Genomic DNA, 19,476 nt, shown 5'->3' with positions numbered 1-19,476 from the left:
GAAAAATAATTGTTTCCCACTTGTTATTAGACATTAGGTTTCTTCTCTAGCTGTTGTACTTTATGTCAAGGTTAAAAAAATGAAGTTAGGGCTCTTTACTGTGTCGTGATACAAAATAACTAAGATAAAGTCTGATTTTATATTTGCAGTCAAAGAGTTCTCTTCAACATTCCAAATCCTCTTGGAGGAAGATTACTGGTATTTGGAAAGTCATTTGGATCAGAGAGCCTGATCCAAAACTTTTCAACTGATCCTTCCTTTTAAGAATCACAAGTACACAAAGAAAACTGGGAACAGGATGCTGCAGTCTTCCTTGCAGAGACTCTCACCCCGTACTCCCACCCCAGTGCCTATAGGTCAGATCCAAGGAAGCACTTGTTTTTCTGTTTATAAATAGGATTGGCAAACGACCAGGTACCACGAGATTAGAAGCTGTGATTTACTATGTGTGAAGCTCCTTGCTGTATTGTTTGGTCACATATATTCAGACTGTCCAGTGTGTTGGAGACAAAAGCTCTGAAACTGCCACCACTGACATTCTGCCCCTTCCAATTTGGGACCCAGGAGAAGAACACAATTCACCTGTTCCAATCATACCACCACCCTCCATAGTTTTTGTTTAGTTTTTTCGTTGGTGAGTCATGGGGCTTTGAATTTAGAGCCTAGGCACTACCTCTGAGCTCTTTTGCTCAAGGCTAGCACTCTTTTTTTTTTGGCCATCCTGGGCCTTAGACTCAGGGCCTGAGCACTGTCCCTGGCTTCTTTTTGCTCAAGGCTAGCACTCTGCCACTTGAGCCACAGCGCCACTTCTGGCCGTTTTCTATATATGTGGTGCTGGGGAATCGAACCTAGGGCTTCATGTATACGAGGCAAGCATTCTTGCCACTAGGCCAAATTCCCAGCCCAAGGCTAGCACTCTTGCACTTTGAGCCACAGCTGTACTTGCAGTTTTGGGGGTAGTTAACGAGATCATATTCTCATGGAGACTTTTCTGCCCAGGCTGGCTTTGAACCAGGATCCTCAGATCTCAGCCTCCTGAGCAAGTAGGATTACAGGCATGGGCCACTGGCACCCAGCTAGTTTTTCACTTTTTATTTTTTGAGATAGAGTCTTGCTATATTGCCCAGGCTAGCCTTGAACTTCAGAGCCTAAGGAATCCTCCTGCTTCAATCTCCTAAACAATTGGGTTTATAATTGCATAGTTATAGTATAACAGCAGTTATATAATGCAAAGATATGCATAGATGCAAATGTTTCTTCCTCTCTCTCTCTCCTCCTTTTTTGTACCTGTCCTGAGGCTTGAACTCAGGGCCTGGGCACTGCCCCTTAGCTTTTTTTTTTTTGGCTCCAGAGTGGTGCCTCCACTTCTGGCTCTTTGGTGGTTAATTGTAGATAAGAGTCCACAGATTTCCCTGCCCAGGCTAACTATGAACCAGGATTCTCCGATCTCAGTTTCCTGAATAGCTAGGATTACAGGCATGAGTCACTGGCACCTGGCTCTCATAACTATTCTTGGTAGAAAATGAGACCGTTCTATTTATTTGGCATTTATCATAAACATTTCCCCAGATACCTTTCTCTAATCTTAGCACATTACTGTGAACATCTGTGCTGGCCAAAGCCTCCTCCCCACCCACTGTCCACTCAAAATAGTCCAAGTTCACACAGTTAGGGTTTTTCTGAAAACGTTCTCTTTCACTATAGTCTCCTCTTCAGTCTCCTTCCTCAAACATAGACAGTTGCTCTGGATTGATAGGGTTTATTTTATTTGTATATGTTCCCATAAAACATTATTGGGTGGTTTTTATGTCTGTGTTTATTATCACAAACATTATGTATTATTTTTTAAATAGTGCAAAAGGACATGCATTGAGATGTCAAAATTACCCTCTCTGGTGATTCACAAGTCCTTTAGCCTTACTCCCAGATGTAAATATTGCGTTTATAGGTGCAGAATTTTCCACTGGAATTATATGCAGTCTGGCATACTTCCCCATGATTCACATCATATTACACATACATCTCCCACCGTGCATTGGTAATGTTTAATTGGATATACCTGTGGGCTCAGAGGCAGTTGCATAAGTGTACTGCAAGGCTCACCATATTTACTGGGTGCACATTGAAGAAACCATCATGCAGCTCCATCAGTATTGGCAGCCAGTGTAACTACAGCACAGTATCAAACCAGGAAATGGAGGGCTGGGAATGTGGCTTAGTGGTAGAGTGCTTGCCTAGCATGCACAAAGTCCTGAGTTCGATTCCTCAGCACCACATAAACAGGAAAAGCCAGAAGTGGTGCTATGGCTCAAGTGCTAGCCTTGAGCAAAAAGAAGCCAGGGACAGAGCTCAGGCCCTGAGTCCAAGCCCTAGGACTGGCAAAAAAACAAACAAACAAACAGAAATGAACACAAAGTCCACAGATGCTCATCAGATGCCGCTCATTTTCCAAGTCCTCACTTGGACGTGTCTTTATACTTTTGTTTTGTTTTTTCAAAAGAAACAACAGTGGCATGCAATTACAGTCCTAACTAGGAAGTTGAAGCAAGAGGATTCCTTAGGCCCTGAGGTTCAATGCTAGCCTGAGCAACATGGTAAAATTTTGCTTCAAAAATAAAAATAATAAATAAATAAAAGAAATTAGCCAGGCATCCATGCCTCAAGCTGCCCAGAAAGCTGAGATCTGAGGATCGTGATTGTGATTATGATTCAAAGCCAGTCCAAGCAGGAAAGTCTGGGAGTCTCCTGTCTCCAGTTAACCACCACAAAGCCAGAAGTGCACATGCGGCTCAAGTGGTAGTGAAGTGTGATAGCCTTGTGCACAAAAGCTCAAGGACAGCACCCAGACCCTGAGTTCAAACCCAAGACCAACACAGAAAGAAAATGAATGAAAAAAAATGAAAGAAGGAAGGGAGGGAGGGAAAGGGAAGGGGAAGGAAGGACAGAGAAAGAGGAAATGGGAGAGGAAGAGGAGAGCACTGTGATGTGCAGCTATTATAGTCCCAACTGTTTAGAAGGCTGAAGCAGGATTTAACCTTAGACCCTGAAGTTCAGACCTAGTCTGTGTGCTCTATGCCATTTTATTTCTGCCTTGGCTGCTTGTAGGATTTGTCGGTGCACTTACGTGTGTGGCTAGTTCATTGGTATGTCTCCTGAACAGAGCCCCATTGCATACTTCCTCAGCCGCTGACTCACTCCTTCCCAGCAGCAATCGGTTAACCAGCCTCTAATCTCCCATCTAGAGAAAACCAGTTCTGCAGTGAGAATCCTTGTCTGTGTTTGTGTTGGAGGCTGGCTTGCTAGGACATTGAGTTTTCGAGTCTCCTGAGAGTCTGCCTTAGTCCACACCCATGCACAGTGTGACGGTGCCTAGGCCCCCACTAAAGGAAATCTCCAAGTCTAATATATCACAGAAAGCCTTTGGTGGCACTGTGAGATAAGCTTTAAAAAAATCATGGTAAGATATGATACGAAACATTTACATTAAAACTAGAGAATGGCTGTAGGGAAGACCATAATACTAGAGCCCCTGTCTAGCATGCATGAAGCCCTAGAATAAGTAAATAAATAAATCTAGAGAGAAATGATCCTAATTTCTTTTTGTTTTTTCTTTTGTCAATCCTGGGGCTGGAACTCAGAACCTGCCTGCTGTCCCTGAGCTCTTTTTGCTCAAGGCTGGCACTCTACCACTTTGAGCCACAGCTCCACTTCCGGTTTCTGAGTAGTTAAACTGGAGATAAGACTCTCACTAGAACTTTTCTGCCCTGGCTAGCTTCACAATCCTCAGATCTCAGCCTCCTGAGTAGCTAGGATGACAGGCCTGAGCCATTGGGGCCTGGCTCTAATTTCTGAATGATATAATATTCTTTCATTTCTAATCTTTTGTATAATCTCTTCCTCTTTCCATTTCTTGTACCATTTCAAAAAATGAAGATTAGTAAGCAGAGCCTTGATGGTGTAATTATTGTTGAGAGGAAAACTCTCACCAATACCCACCTAAAGTTTTGCAGGCCTTGTTCCATTTTATGTCAGGAGATGAAAGAAATCATGGAGGATGATAATTTGGCTTAAAAAAAATCTTGTTTCGGGCTGGGGATATGGCCTAGTGGCAAGAGTGCCTGCCTCGGATACACGAGGCCCTAGGTTCGATTCCCCAGCACCACATATACAGAAAACGGCCAGAAGCGGCGCTGTGGCTCAAGTGGCAGAGTGCTAGCCTTGAGCGGGAAGAAGCCAGGGACAGTGCTCAGGCCCTGAGTCCAAGGCCCAGGACTGGCCAAAAAAAAAAAAAAAAAACATCTTGTTTCAGCTGTCTTCAATAATCACCCTCACAGCCCCTGAGCTCTTTGGTTGCCTATGGCAACTCAGGTGTTGGTGGCTCACCTGTTGTTACAGTAGCCATCTGCAAATGCTTTCCGAACAAAAACTTAGGCAAGTTGTCACTAGTCAGGCTAGCTTTCATACTTAAGTTCCTATGAAACAGACTGAGGGGTGTGTGTGTGTGTGTGTGTGTGTGTGTGTGTGTGTGTGTGTAATTGCTGTTCTCGAATCAGTGATCTTGGTTCTTTGAAAGGTTCTTCCGTGGCTATGTTTGTCTTGCACATTTTTGAAAACACACGGTTTTTATTTGTATTCACTGAACTACTACTTTCAACGCAGGGTACTCAAGTGGTTTCAGTTGCTAACATGGAATTATTAGCTAAGGATAAATTAATATTGAAAATGCAAGAAAACTAAAAATTGGTTATATTTTCATTAAAGTATGAACAATAGAGAAGTCCGGCAAGAAACAAAAATTAAGCTATTGCGAGGTGTAAATGTAAAACCTATTCTAGTAATTCTAATTACTGAATGACTAGATGTGAGTTTGTGAACCTGCTCAATGCACATACAGTAGAGAAGAGGCAGCACCTGTGCATAGACTAAGACTTCGTTTGGGGGTGACCAATGGACCTGCAGAGTGAACCCACATGCCAGTGGCACCTGCTGGGCCATGGCCTACAGATGCTCATCACTGACAGTGAATCTCCTGCCCCTTCCTTCCCTAGACGCCCTTGCACTTGGCAGTGATCACTAAGCAGGAAGACGTGGTGGAGGACTTGCTGAGGGCCGGCGCCGACCTGAGCCTTCTGGACCGTCTGGGTAACTCTGTCTTGCACCTGGCTGCCAAAGAAGGACATGATCAAATTCTCAATGTCTTACTCAAGCACAAAAAGGCGGCGCCTCTTATTGACCACCCCAATGGGGAAGGTAAGAGACCCTCGCCTTAGTGCCACCTCCTCAGTTTCTAAATAATTGCTTGCTGACTCTCACTCCGAGGCCTTTCTCTGGTCACCAGGAGTTCATCGTGGCTGGTGTGTGTTTCTGTTACTCACCATAGCGAATTCCTTCAATAAAGATGATTTGAAATGGTGACTCCATAGGAGGAAAAAGCAGGGGCCTGAGCAAACAGTAGTCTTGAAAAGTATAAAGCCTCATTTATTCCAGGCATGTTTACTTACTCTGGTTGCTTCTGACAGCATAACAGGAGACTGTGACTTTGAAACCCCAAACAATAGACTTACAGAGCTTTTTAAAGAGTCCCTAGCAGCAACTACAGGAGCTGAAACTTCCCAGTCTCCCCAGCCTGGGATCTCGTTTTGCCATTGCCCACAGCTTTGCTGAGGGCGGTGGGTAGGCAGCGTTCCCACCTGAGCCTGTCCCTGTGCTTGGATCATAGGTCTGAACGCCATTCACATAGCCGTGCTGAGCAACAGCCTGCCGTGTCTTCTGTTGCTGGTGGCCGCGGGAGCGGACGTCGACGCGCCGGAGCAGAAGGCTGGGCGCAGCGCCCTGCACCTGGCTGTGGAGCAGGACAACATCTCCTTGGCGGGCTGCCTGCTCCTGGAGGTGAAGGATGCCCGGGATGCCCTTGCTTGTTTTCCCCATTCTATCTCCAAGGCTGAGTCACAGACATCTTTTCAAAGATGTCAGCATCAGCTTTTCCCCTTCCATACAGCAGCTTATTCAACTTCGGTGCAACTTCAGAGTAGCCACGTTAAGCACCATGCATTTCTCTCAGAAGGGATTGCTTCCAAGCAAAGCCAGCCCCAAGTAGCAGCGACACTAGTGAGCGGAGAGGCCATGCAGAGGGGAGGTGGGACACAAGGCCAGTGATCCTCCAGCTAACCCTCCTCTGTGCATGCTGGGTTTTAGGGTGATGCCCACGTGGACAGTACCACCTATGACGGAACGACACCCCTGCACATAGCAGCCGGGAGAGGGTCCACCAGGCTGGCGGCACTCCTCAAAGCAGCAGGTAAGGGGGCCGACATTCATAGAAAAGATGATCAGAAGTGCAAGCTCAGCTTCAGAGCAGGACACTTGCCTTCTTTAAGCCAAAGGCTTGCTCCTGAAAGACAAGTAAGCAAGAACTCTATAGCCAATTTCATGGTAATTAAGGAAAAGCACTATTTAGACTGTGACCCGAACTCAGGGCCTGGGTGCTTTCTGTCTGTGCTCAAGGCACAGACATTTGAGCCACAGCTTTATATCTGGCTCTTTTTATTTTGGGGGGGTAGTTTATTGGGGATAAGACTCTGGAGGACTTTCTTCCCCAGGTTGGCTTCAATCCTCAGATTCCGGCCTCCTAAGTAGCTAGGGTTACAGGTCTATGAGCCACCAGTGCCAGAGTTTCATTTCTTGTACAGTCCCGAGCTGTGTCAGTCTCTTGTCACACCACAGTTGCCCAGAAGGAAAAGATTTGAAGACTTCCTTCCACAGGAAAGGTCTCAGAGTGGCTGAAGAAGTCAGAAAAGGCAAATGAGCTGTGTGCACTGAGTATTCCATGAACATGGCCCTACACGGGCTCATTCTAGGCACCATCTCCAAGATTGCACTCAAGGCACAGCAACACTTTTGAGACAAGTTCCACTACTATTGTTCCTGCCTATGAGGAAGGAGACTAGAATGACAACCCAGTCCTGTGGCAGGGTCCTCTATGTGACAAAGCAGGCTGGACCTCCATGCTTTCTTTTTCACTTCAGTGTTTCTCTCCGTTTCTGCTTAGCTCAGGCTTTGCAGAGGGCTAGTGGTTCATGTAACACTCTAGCTCTAGAAAGTACAGGACATCATTCTTGTGCATAGTTAGAACATTAAAAACTGTGTAATTTGCCAGGTGTCAGTGGCTCACATCTGTCATTCTAGCTAGTCAGGAGGCTGAGATCTGAGGACCACAGTTCCAAGCCAGCCCAGGCAGGAAAGGCTGTGAGACTCATCTCTAGTTAACCATCAGAAACCGGAAGTGGCACTATGGCTCAAGTGGTAGAGCCCTAGCCTTGACCTAAAGAGCTAAGGGACAGTGCCCAGACCCAGAGTTCAAGCTCCATGACTGACAAAAAAAAAAAAAAAAAGGAATGAAAATGATACTTTAGTCCAGGTGCCAGTAGTTCATGCTTGTAATCTCAGCTACTCAGGAGGCTGAGATCTTAGGATTATAGTTTGAAGTCATTCTGGGCAGATGTATCTAAGAGACTCTTATCTCCAGTTAATCACACAAAAAACTGGAAATGGAAGTATGGCTCAAATGACAGAGTGATAGCTTTGAGTGAAAAAGATAAGGGACACCTGGAGACCCTGCATTCATGCCATAGTACCAACACACACACACATACATACACACACACACACACACACACACACACACAAGCACAGAACACAATAGGCACATCCTAGCAGAAGGTTCTCTTAGTGTTTTGCTTTTAGTTTAAGGACAGGGGCCCTGCAATGCTCACCAAAAACTAAAACTGACCATCTGTCACCAGACAGGAAGTATGCTGGCTCTTTGGAGCCAGTGAGAGGAGAAGGTGAGAAACTCACATTGGAAGCATATCTGAACATTCAGGACATGCATCTGACAAATGCCCAGCCCCAACGATTCTCTATGTCCTGGCCTCCAGGTTACAGGTGCATCCTTCAGATGAAAACCATCCTGTAGAGCTACAAGTCAGAAGTATCTAAAACCATTTGTTTTTACTAGTTCTTTTTTGGCTAGATAGGATACTACCAAACACCATTATGAAGTGAAGGTAACATTTTTAATGTTTGTTTTTTGTTTTTTTTTTTTTTAGTTTTGTGCCAGTACGAGGGCTTGCACTCCGCCCCTGGGCACTGCCCCTTAGCGTCTTTATTCAAAACTAGCTCGCTCTCACTTGAGCCACACCTCCACTTCCAGCTTTTGGCTCAATCATTGGAGATAAGAGTCTCACAGAGTTTTCCTGCCAGGTCTGGCTTCAAACCTCTCTCCTCAGATCTCAGCCTCTTGAGTAACAAGGATTACAAGTGTGAATCACCAGCACCCAGCTTAACATGTCTTTTATACCTTAACAATTATTATTATTATTATTATTAGGGCTGGGAATATGGCCTAGTGGCAAGAGTGCTTGCCTATTATTACTATTATTATTATTATCTCTAGCATCTAAAGGCAGGCAGCTGGGTGCTGACAAGGTTTATTAGTCTTGCCTCACAATGTCACCTGACTTTGCAGGAGCAGATCCCCTAGTGGAGAACTTTGAGCCTCTCTATGACCTTGATGACCCTTGGGAGGAGGCTGGAGAGGATGAGGGCGTCGTGCCTGGAACCACACCTCTAGACATGGCTGCCAACATGCAGGTGAGAGCCGCTTGGGCCCCGTGACAGATGCTCCTGAGAGAAGCAGAGGCTGATGGGAGGATGGGAGGCAGATGGTTCTTCCTTTCATTTGGCACTCTGAATAGCATGCTTTTTATTTTTTAAGAAACTCTGCTTGTCAAAACCCATATTTATCTTGAATTTCCTATCCATGGAAGATCTAGGTCAGCTGAACCCTGAGTGTAAAAGTGTTTACCTAATCAGATCAGAGTTGAGATGGCGAGAGGCTAAGAGAACCCAAATTTCACATCAGAATTACACATTCTGAGCGAACCCCAGCATTATTACTACTTCAATTTCCCAAGCTCAGAGAACATGCTGTCATTGGTTCAGAACTTACATGAGTAATTTCTGATTGTAAGAAAATCTTCTGATGATTTCCATACAAAGATTAAATGTAAATCCTTCCTCAAAACCCCACCGATGCAGCTCTAAGGAGGAAGATCAGTGACGAGATCTTTGGGGTGAGAGAGAAGCGACCGTGGGAGGAATGGGCAATGTACAGTTCTTCAACACACACAAAATCAAAACTTTTTTATTTATTTTGTGTGTGTGTGTGTGTGTGTGCGCGCGCGCGCGTGAGCATCAGTCGTGGGGCTTGAACTCAGGGAGTGGGCACTGTCCCTGAGCTTTTTTGTTTTGTTTTGTTTTCTCAAGGCTAGCACTCTACCACTTAAGCCACAGCTCCACTTCCAGCTTTTTTGTAGTTAAATGGAACTTTTGGATAGTTAATTGGAGATTAGAGTCTCATGGACTTTTGTGCCCAGACTGGCTTCCAACCATGATCCTTAAATCTCAGCCTCCTGAGTAGCATCCAGGATTATAGGTGTGAGCCACAGGCACCTAACACGAGGTTGAGTTTGTAGGGTTAAGTCCAACTGCGCCTCTCAAAACTGCTTACATGCCTGCTGGCAGCCAGTTTATGTGGGGCTCAATGGCCTGATTCATGGTTCCCCCATACATTAGTCATTTCTCCAGAAGGCTCACAGTCCTTGAGCCCACATTGTCCTTGCCCTGAGCAGTAGCAAAAGCAGTTCAGAGAACACCTGAAAGACCTCCACTGCTGTGAGGTTCTTATTTGTTTTCTTTTCTTTTAACTTAAAAATTTTTGATGTCATGTTTTCTTCTAACCAACAGGTCTTTGAGATATTAAATGGAAAACCCTATGAACCAGAGTTCACATCTGATGATTTGCCACCACAAGGTGGGTTTGAGCAGAACCAGATTCTCCTCACCAGTTGCTGTCTCCACACACAGTTTACAAGGGCGAGGGAGAACCAGCATCGGCAAGAAGGGGGTTTTCACAAGCATGGTTCTTATTTCACAATTGAGGGCCATGGCCTTGTCCTCACCCACCAGCTCTGCTTTGCTGGGCCTCTGCCTGGCTGCGTCCCCTGGGAGTTGGGGGACAGCAAGAGAGCAGTGACCATGGGAGTGGACAGTCACCTCTTCCTCATTTCCTTCAGGAGACATGAAACAGCTGGCGGAAGATGCAAAGCTGCAGCTCTACAAGCTGCTAGAAATTCCTGATCCAGACAAAAACTGGGCTACTCTGGCACAGAAGCTAGGGCTGGGGATCCTTAACAATGCCTTCAGGCTGAGCCCCGCTCCTTCAAAAACTCTGATGGACAACTATGAGGTAAAGGATCACCTCCCTGTTGCCACTTTCTCATCCAACTTCACTCCGATGACGTCACTGGTCCAGAGGACCACCCCCCTACCCTGTCCCATAATGCCCAAGGTGTTGGGAGGGGAACTCAGGCCAGGAGGAAAGCTTGGGAAGTCCCCGTGTTCACACCCCAAGCCTTCCCGTCACATGCTACCTGCAGGTCAGTGTGGTCCCTAAGCTGCGATCCCCTCGCAAACAACATAGAGGGTGTCCTGCCCTCACTGTGAAAGAGCACGTGTCGGGACAGGCTGTCGTGGGCCTCTGGGGTGACTTCTGCATTGTTCAAGGTGGAAGGTGGGGACACAGAGGAGGAAATGACTTTCTGCTGTTGTCTCCCAGTAGGTTTCGGAGCTCCAGCTTGCAGAGTTCCTGCAGGTAGCATCCTCTGCGTCAGCTCTCCCCCCCACTTGCATGATAAGCTGCTTGTCTGTGATTTCCTGAGTGGCCTCTGAACAGAAACAGGAAACATGATTCAAAGACTGTATTTATTATCCTAGGCACTGGGCTTTCTCACCGCCCTCCCCAGAAGCACCTGGCTCTGGGCAAGAAGACAGAGGGAGGGGACAGTGTCAGGGCTCTGCGCCTGCGCAGAGACCCAGGCACAAGGACATCCTCTTTCTCTTTCTCCAGGTCTCTGGGGGCACCGTCAGAGAGCTGCTGGAGGCCCTGCAACAGATGGGCTACACCGAGGCCATTGATGTGATCCAGGCAGCGTTCTGCACCTCGGGGACCCCAGTCTCCAGCCCCGTGAAGACCACCGCTGCGGCCCACCCACTGCCTCTCTCCCCTTGCTCTGCAAGGCAGCACATAGGTAAAGAAAAGCAGAGGCAGAGAGGGCATAGGAGATAGTCCCTGCACCCCAGAAGACCTGGCCGCTGCTCCCCAAGACTGGGGTCTATAGTGCGCATGGGATTAGCCCCAGTTCCCATGTATCATCTCCTGAATGCCCCTTCCTCGGCAGTCGGAAGCCCCAGCCTTTTTTTTTTTTTTTTTTTTTTTTTGGCCAGTCCTGAGGCTTGAACTCAGAGCCTGGGCACTATCCCTGAGCTTCTTTTGCTCAAGGCTAGCATGCCACCACTTGAGCGACAGCGTCACTTCCATTCTTTCTGTTTATGTGGGGGAATCTAGGCTAGAAATGATGCACAGGTCAGGCGCTTGTTGTGGAGGGGAGGAACCTGAGGAGCTGAATTCACAAAGGGTCACAAAGTGCTCCTGGAAATTCTTAGATCCAGAGGCCATAGACAGACGTGCCTCTGACAGACATGGCCAGCACTGAGTCTGGGTGGATGTCAAAAGTCCTGCATGAGGCCAGGCACTGATGGCCTATATCTGTAATCCTAGCTACTCTGGAGGCTGAGAACTGAGGATCATGGTTCAAAGCCAGCCAGAGCAGGAAAGTCCATGAGACTCTTTTCTCCAATTGACCACCAGAAAACTGGAAGTGAAGTTGTGGCTCAAAGTGACATAGTGCTAACCTTTAGCAAAAAATAAAATAAACTCAGGGACAGCACCCAGGCCCTGAGTTCCTTGAGGCAGTGTGTTAAGTTTAAAGCATTGGACGCCTAAAGAGAGATCTCATTTGTAGTTCTTCTGCTGTCCAGACTCAGCAGTTTCCCCTGCTATAAAATGGGTGAGTGATATAGTACCTGGAATAATAAACCTGATTTCTAAGAAACAAAAAGATCTATTCAGAAAGGAGTTGAACGAACAGAAGACAGGATTGTGACAGCACACGGCCATGGGTATTCCTGTCACTCAGTGTCACCTGTACTTTGTAGGCCTAGGAGACGGGATGGCAGTGACGGCCTTGGTGACAGGTGGAAGGCAGTGGTGTGATCATTCATGTTGTTATCCACAGCCGGCCACAGCTAGGGAAGCGAGCCCCTGCTGTAGGGAGAGGGGTAGGTGGCCATAGGGTGGAAGACCAACCATCTGTAGGGTGGGGCCTCACCCGGCCTCCAGTGACTGTGTGCCTTGTCCCCTCAGATGACCTCCAGGATGACAGCATCTGTGACAGCGGCGTGGAGACGTCCTTCCGCAAACTCAGCTTCACGGAATCCCTGACCAGCGGCGGTGGCTCGTTGCTACCTCTGAACAAAATGCCCCACGAATACCGACAGGAAGGACCCATCGAGGGCAAAATTTAACCTGCTGGCCCTTCCCCCTCCCTGGTAAACCAAAGCCCTCAAGTGTCACTGTTGTCATCCCAAAGAAGGAAGGGAAAGGGCATCCGGAGGTGCTCGCCGGAAGCAGAATGGCTGCCCGGATCATTCTGGATTTCATTCACCGCCTTCTCCACTTGGCTTCCTCCTGTGAATTGTAGTGGGTTCGCATCCAGATAGGGTCTACCAATCCCAGCCCGTGGCCCAGCTGCGGCCGCATGGGGGTGAGGTCGCTTCTTGAGCTTGTCCAGCTGCTACGGGCTTCCAGCTGTGTTCTGTTGCTGCTGCTGACCCTCCTGCTCCTCCCACTGTCATTCCCAGGTATCCCGTCCCTCCTCGGTTCCCTCTCACCATCCACGGTTCTCAGTTATGCATTCAGAATAAGGACTTACAAAAGAGAGAGAGAAAGAGAGAAATAGTTTAACATGAAAGTCACTGGCATTCAATTAAAAAAAAAACACAAGGCTTATTGCTTTTTCTAATGTGCTTACTGCTGGGATTTGAAAAACATGGACTTATTGGTATTTAAACGTGGCTACAATCAGTGCTGAAAATGGCATTTTCCCCCTTTTCTGCATTTTTGCTATTGTAAATATGTTTTTTTTTAGATCAAATACTTTAAGGGAAAAATGTTGGATTTATAAATGCTATTTTTATTTTACTTTTATAATAAAAAGAAAAGCAAATTGTTGACCTCACGTTTTTGCTTGGTTTCTGCAAATAAGATGATTCTGTGTTATTGGGAGATCATACCATAGTGTGGTTACCACATTTCTATCCCCATTTAAACACCATTTCAATTGTTTTTATCTATTCTGAAATGACCAAAATAGTATGAAAGTATTCTCACCTAAGAGGGGTTGGGGTTGTCAAATTCTGGCCCAGCGCATCTCATTCACCTATATCACGGCTCCCTCTTCATCTTCCAACAACATTCATTATCTTCTCTATGTATTTGTGATGCATAAAATATTGAAGTTTTGCTGGGCACTGGCATCTCACACCTATAATCCTAGCTACTCAGGAGACTGAGATCTGAGAATCACGGTTCAAAGCCAGCCTGGGCAGGAAAGTCCCTAAGACTCTTATCTCCAATTAACCACCAGAAAACCAAAAGTGGCACTGTGGCTCAAAGTGGTAGAGAGCTAGCCTTGAACAAAAAGAGCTCAGGGACAACACCCAGACCATGAGTTCTGTGACAAACAGAAAAAAAAAAAAAAAGAAGTTTCAACATACCAGAAGCCATTGGGGAAAAGGACCCTTTCCAATGTGAAGCTTGTGAACTTCATTTGGAGTTGGAAACCAAGAAGAGGGAGGGGAAATCAGAAGGATTTGAAGGAAATGTAAATGGTGGACCCAACCCTACATATGGTTGGTCTCCCACCCTATGGTCATCTACCCCTCTCCCTCCTTAACAAAGGCGCTGTCAGCTTGGCCAGGGTGCAGGAAACCATTACTGGCAGCGCTTCAGAGATTGCCTCCAGACATAGAGCCTGCTTCCCACTCCCAGTGGGGATGGCCCCATTCAAGGATTCACCTGTGTGAAGGGGCTGAGGCTGGGCCAACCTACCCCTCTGCACCTTGTCCTGGCTCTCCCCCCTCCCCCAGGGCCGCTGCCACCACAGGCCTAACCAATCTCTATGGCAGGGCCAACATCCCAGAGAACCCAACCAGTGCAAGTGCTAGAAACCACACTGGACAAGTCTGCGCATGCTCAGTCACCTAATGTGGGAAATAGCCCAGTGAGCTATGCAGAGCATTATCCTCAAAGTCTAGAAAAGGAAAGGGAGGTTTGGAAAGTTCTGGGTGGCCATGGTGAAGTTTACACTCAACTTTGTCCAGCTCCCGAGTTCACAGTTTGGCATATTATCTTGCTAGAACAAAAAAGGAGATAATAATAATAATGTCCTGAAGTATACTCCAAAATATATAGGAATTTGGTATAAAATAAAATTTCAAGCAAGGGAAGAATGTTCTAACTGGCTGGGCACTTGGAAAATTAATATGACCCCTTACCTCCCTTTCATTTAAATAATTCCCAGATATATGAAAACATAAACCACAGGATTATCAGAAGTTCTGGGGTGTCATGGATGAATAACCATAAAGTAGAGAAAGCCCTTCTAAGCAAGGGTTCTACATTTTATAGTATGTCACAATAAATAGTATCTTTTTTAAAAGGCAATTCTTTTTTTTTCTTTTTGCCAGTCCTGAGCCTTGGACTCAGGGCCTGAGCACTGTCCCTGGCTTTTTTTTTTTTTTTTTGGCCAGTCCTGGGCCTTGGACTCAGGGCCTGAGCACTGTCCCTGGCTTCTTTTTGCTCAAGGCTACCACGCTACCTCTTGAGCCATAGCACCACTTCTGGCTTTTTCTATATATGTGGTATTGAGGAATCTAACCCAGGGCTTCATGTATGCAAGGCAAGCACTCTACCACTAGGCCATATTCCCAGCCCCTAAAAAGACAATTCTACTCTTCTATTCCATTGTCATATTCGCACCCCTACCAATTCTTTCAGAGTAGCCTGTAATCCTAGCTAGTAGTGAGGCTGAGATAGGAGGATTGAGGTCCAAAGCCAGGAAGTGCAGAAAGGCCCATGAGAGTCTTATCTCCAATTAACCACCAACAAGCCAGAGGTAGAGGTATGTATGGCTCAAGTGGTATAGTGCCAGCCCCAAGCAAAAAGCTAAAGGAGAGTGCTAGGACCTGAATTCAAGCCCCATTACATACACACACATACACACTAATAATAATAGTATTTTAAGTCTTTATGTGTGGAGTGAATTGTTACCATTGTTGTAACTTGACAGTTTCCATGATGGAAATTACATTGGAGGGCTGGGGATATAGCCTAGTGGCAAGAGTGCCTGCCTCGGATACACGAGGCCCTAGGTTCGATTCCCCAGCACCACATATACAGAAAACGGCCAGAAGCGGCGCTGTGGCTCAAGTGGCAGAGTGCTAGCCTTGAGCGGGAAGAAGCCAGGGACAGTGCTCAGGCCCTGAGTCCAAGGCCCAGGACTGGCCAAAAAAAAAAAAAAAAAAAAGAAATTACATTGGAGAAATTGATTGGAGGAAGAATGATTAAGCAGAGCCATGCCAACAGAGAAAAAACTAACATCCCAGCTGGGCCCCTGTGGCTCATGCCTATAATCCCAGCTACTCAGGAAGCTGAGATCTGAGAATCAAGGTTCGAAACTAGCCAGCACAGAAAAGTCTGAGACCTTTATCTCCAATCAACCACCACAAAACTGGAAATGGCTCTGTGGCTCAAAGTGGTAGAGCTAAAGAGCCTTGAGCTAAAGAGCTCAAGGACAGCACCCAGGCCTTGTATTCAAGCCCTACAACCAACAACAACAACAACAAAGAAGAAAATGAAAAAGGCAAACAGGCTGGGAATATGGCCTAGTGGCAAGAGTGCTTGCCTTGTATACATGAAGCCCTGGGTTCAATTCCCCAGCACCACATACATAGAAAACAGCCAGAAGTGGTGCTGTGGCTCAAGTGGCAGAGTGCTAGCCTTGAGCAAAAAGAAGCCAAGGACAGTGCTCCAGGACTGGCAAAAAATAAAATGATTTGAAAAAGGCAAACAACATTTCCCTTCCTTGATAAGAAGCCTGTGTCTCCCTTTTTCCGCAAACTTACTCTCCTTCCCCCATGCAGGTCCCTTGCTACCCTGGTCCTGGTCCTGAGCATGGTGCTACCCCCACACCAGAGATAGCCACCTCTGGGAAAAAAATGTCACTTGGTACTAGCAGATGGGGTTAAATACCGAAAAGAGTGCCAGAGATCAGGTGCAAAGCAACAAAAGGCCTGAAATAAGCCTGCCTAGAAAGCCTGTCTCACAGCAGGAAGCCATTTAAAAATAGCTTCCCCAGATCTTCAGTCATCTTTTGAGGTCTTTATACTCCTCCACCATGTGACCCAGAGCTTTTCTTTTCTAGCAGGACCTCCTGCAGCTGCTCCCACCCCCCTTTGGGTCCCCTGTAATGGTTCTTTGCAGTCACCTGCATATAGGGCAGGCAACCCCACAAGCCGGAGGAGGCGAAGGAGCTGGCTGGATGTGAGCATCCTTTGAATAAATGGTTTCTAGGGCTAACTCTCCAGACATCCTCAAAGAATACTTATTTAACCCCTGCTTTACAGTAAGGACACACAATCAGAGGTTCAAATAACTCACCCCAGATCAAATCCAGGTCCACCTGGGGCCAAAGACTATGATAGTACCTAAAGACTTTTGAAAGAAAACAGATGATATATTTGAAAGAAAAAGAAGCTCCTCATACAGCCCTGCCCACCATTTGTAAGGCATACGGTCCTTAATCTGAACACAAAACCAATCCAGAATATCATGAAAGGACTTACTGCTTGATTAAAATAACATAATTTCTAATTTCCCCCTACTAACAGGCCAAAATGTCTGAGCATAGACCATCACACCTCTTCCTCTTTGTGCTTTTGGGGTGTGGGAAACATTTCCTCAGGTAATGGATGTGGCAGGCAGAGGAGTCAAAGGAGGATGACATTACATTCTAAGAAATCACAGAATTTAAGATTGAATAGATCATAAAGGCCACTGAGCTAAAGGCTTAAGGATGTCACTTCATGGTAGAGCTTGTCCAGCATCCAAAACAAATCACTTACCTGGAAAAATTTTCCAAATTTACATCCTCATAGACAGTAGCGAACCCCCCTTCCTACTGCCTTCACTCCTGTAGCTAATGCTTGCTGTGAGCCTGCGCTTTGTTCCATAAAAGCCGGGGTAAAATACTTACCTATAGGACTTGAGGGAAAGTGGGGAAATGGCGGATAGCCACATGTTCCTTCCTCCCGTGCTATCCTGGAGATAAACTTCAGTCCTGTAATCACACCAAGAGCTGGACTGTGAGCAGAGGATGATTTCTGTTCCCCGGATTGAGAGGACTGTTGATTTTGCTAAATGTTTTGCAGATCACAATTCCCCTTCTGTATGAGACAATACTTTAAGATCCTTTCTAAGCTGGGCACTGGTGGCTCACGTCTGTAATCCTGTAGCTACTCAGGAGCTTGAGACCTGAGGATCACAGTTCAAAACCAATCCAGGCAGGAAAGTCCATGAGACTCTTATCTCCAATTAAACACCAGAAAACCAGAAGTGGTACTGTAGCTCTGAAGGAGGGAGGGAGGAATGAACAATATCAGATGCTAGACAACTAAGTTAATAGTTCTGTTCTCTGGCAGAAGAGAGATTTTTCATCCCTTCACACCTGCTTTGCAGTGCTCCTTGTCTTTCCTAAGGCAACAGAGAACAAATGAATTTACTTTTTGCTTCAAAAGCTTGAATGAAAAGCTTCCCACCATGGATGGATCTTATTCTACTATAGCTCACCTGTTTACACCACCGTTTCCAAATGTTCTTACACTTACGCTTTTGAAATAAATTGCTCTGTGTTGTGTCACAACCACTTCAACACAAGCAATGTTAAACATGAATGCCTGCACTTACAAAGTATGTTCAAGTACTTCTTCTCATAACCCCCTAACAGGTAAATGGGGCATTGTTTCTTGCCATGTTGCACAGGACACAGACACTTGTGTGCCCGGAGTTGCCTGCTTTCTCCAGTGCAAGGAGCAAGGGCTGGACCATAACTTATTGAGCCTCACTAGGTTCCTGACCACTGGGAGCATGGCTACCCGGAAGGGACATGCCCAGGAAACGAAAGCTGCACCAAAAGGCATTACAGCTGGCCAAGCACAGGAAGCCAGTGACATTAACCATCATCCTCAGCATACACAGGGCAGAGGGGTTCCATGGGCCCAGGCTGGTATCATCCTTCCACCCATTCTTCCAGAACCTTCCTCTTGCTCTAAGCATCTCAGAAGCTTTCTCCTCAACACTGTACCAGTTCCTATTTCCTTTTCCCACTCTCTGCCCCCAGCAATTCCTGTCACTGGCTCTAGGAAGCCATTCACAGGAAACCTAGGTAAATTCAACATCCTCTCTCCCAGACAAAGCATGGGCTGGGCCAGAGAGACCAAGAGACTAGAAAGTCCATCCCTGTGAAGATTTACTGCAGCACCACAGGCTGGCTGGTGCTGCCACTGGCAAAACTGCCTGAAAAAAACACCACTGTTCTCCTCCTTGAAGCCCCTTAGCCCTTCAGCCTTTCCTGCCACTTGCCTGGGATATTGGGAGGGGGGAACTTTCTCTTCCCCAGTAGATACACATCTGAGGGGGGCGGGACCATGTTTGTGCCACAGGAGAGGGAGCCAATCAGTTCGATACAAAAGGAGCTCTTGGCATTCTTCTCCACCCCATCTTGATCCAGGAAGGTCAAACCCACCATTTGGCCTTGCCTTCCCACCGCACAGCCAAGCATACATCGTGAATAATAAGTAGCAGATGCACACAGTATTTGAGCCAGGGGCCATTTTGGTTCTGAAAGGCCAAGGGATTGAGAGAGTTTGTGAGTGATGCATAACAGGATCACAGGCCTGTTCCTCAGGCAGAAGAGACCAAGACTCCACCCTCCTCTTCATCAGAAATCTTCAGACACACCACCAGAGCTCACAGTCTCCATCCCATTCTTTGCTATGTGCCTATTCGTAGCTCATCTGACATCTCCTCCATCAATCATTTATTAGGAAGCTTTGTGCCATGTTTTCATAGTAATTATATTCCATTTAAAACTTGTGGTGTGGGGGCTGGGAATATGGCCTAGTGGCAAGAGTGCTTGCCTCCTACACATGAAGCTCTCGGTTCGATTCCCCAGCACCATATATATGGAAAACGGCCAGAAGGGGCGCTGTGGCTCAGGTGGCAGAGTGCTAGCCTTGAGTGTGAAGAAGCCAGGGATGGTGCTCAGGCCCTGAGTCCAAGGCCCAGGACTGGCCAAAACAAAACAAAACTTGTGGAGCACTGGTGGCTCAAGCTTGTGACCCTAGCTACTCAGGAGGCTGCAATCTGAGGCATACCCTTCAACCAGCCCAGGCAGG

At 46.6% G+C, this 19,476-nt stretch overlaps 1 protein-coding gene across 2 annotated transcripts in view; it reads left to right on the top strand.

The window, feature by feature from the left end:
* Positions 1 to 13,199, top strand: part of Nfkb1 (nuclear factor kappa B subunit 1) — a 114,977-nt gene extending 101,778 nt beyond the window's left edge. For both annotated transcript variants that reach the window (XM_048333765.1, XM_048333766.1), the window contains 8 exons: positions 5,049 to 5,250; positions 5,720 to 5,889; positions 6,196 to 6,298; positions 8,528 to 8,652; positions 9,808 to 9,874; positions 10,137 to 10,309; positions 10,970 to 11,150; positions 12,326 to 13,199. In XM_048333765.1, the coding sequence (XP_048189722.1) occupies positions 5,049 to 5,250; positions 5,720 to 5,889; positions 6,196 to 6,298; positions 8,528 to 8,652; positions 9,808 to 9,874; positions 10,137 to 10,309; positions 10,970 to 11,150; positions 12,326 to 12,486 (1,182 nt within the window). In that variant the 3' untranslated portion in view covers positions 12,487 to 13,199. The remainder of the gene's footprint in view (positions 1 to 5,048; positions 5,251 to 5,719; positions 5,890 to 6,195; positions 6,299 to 8,527; positions 8,653 to 9,807; positions 9,875 to 10,136; positions 10,310 to 10,969; positions 11,151 to 12,325) is intronic.
* The last annotated feature ends 6,277 nt before the right edge of the window (positions 13,200 to 19,476 follow it).

The sequence above is a fragment of the Perognathus longimembris genome, chromosome 24 (genome assembly GCF_023159225.1).
Source record: "Perognathus longimembris pacificus isolate PPM17 chromosome 24, ASM2315922v1, whole genome shotgun sequence".
In the NCBI taxonomy this organism is placed as follows: domain Eukaryota; kingdom Metazoa; phylum Chordata; class Mammalia; order Rodentia; family Heteromyidae; genus Perognathus; species Perognathus longimembris.
This window is presented reverse-complemented; position numbering and strand designations above follow the sequence as displayed.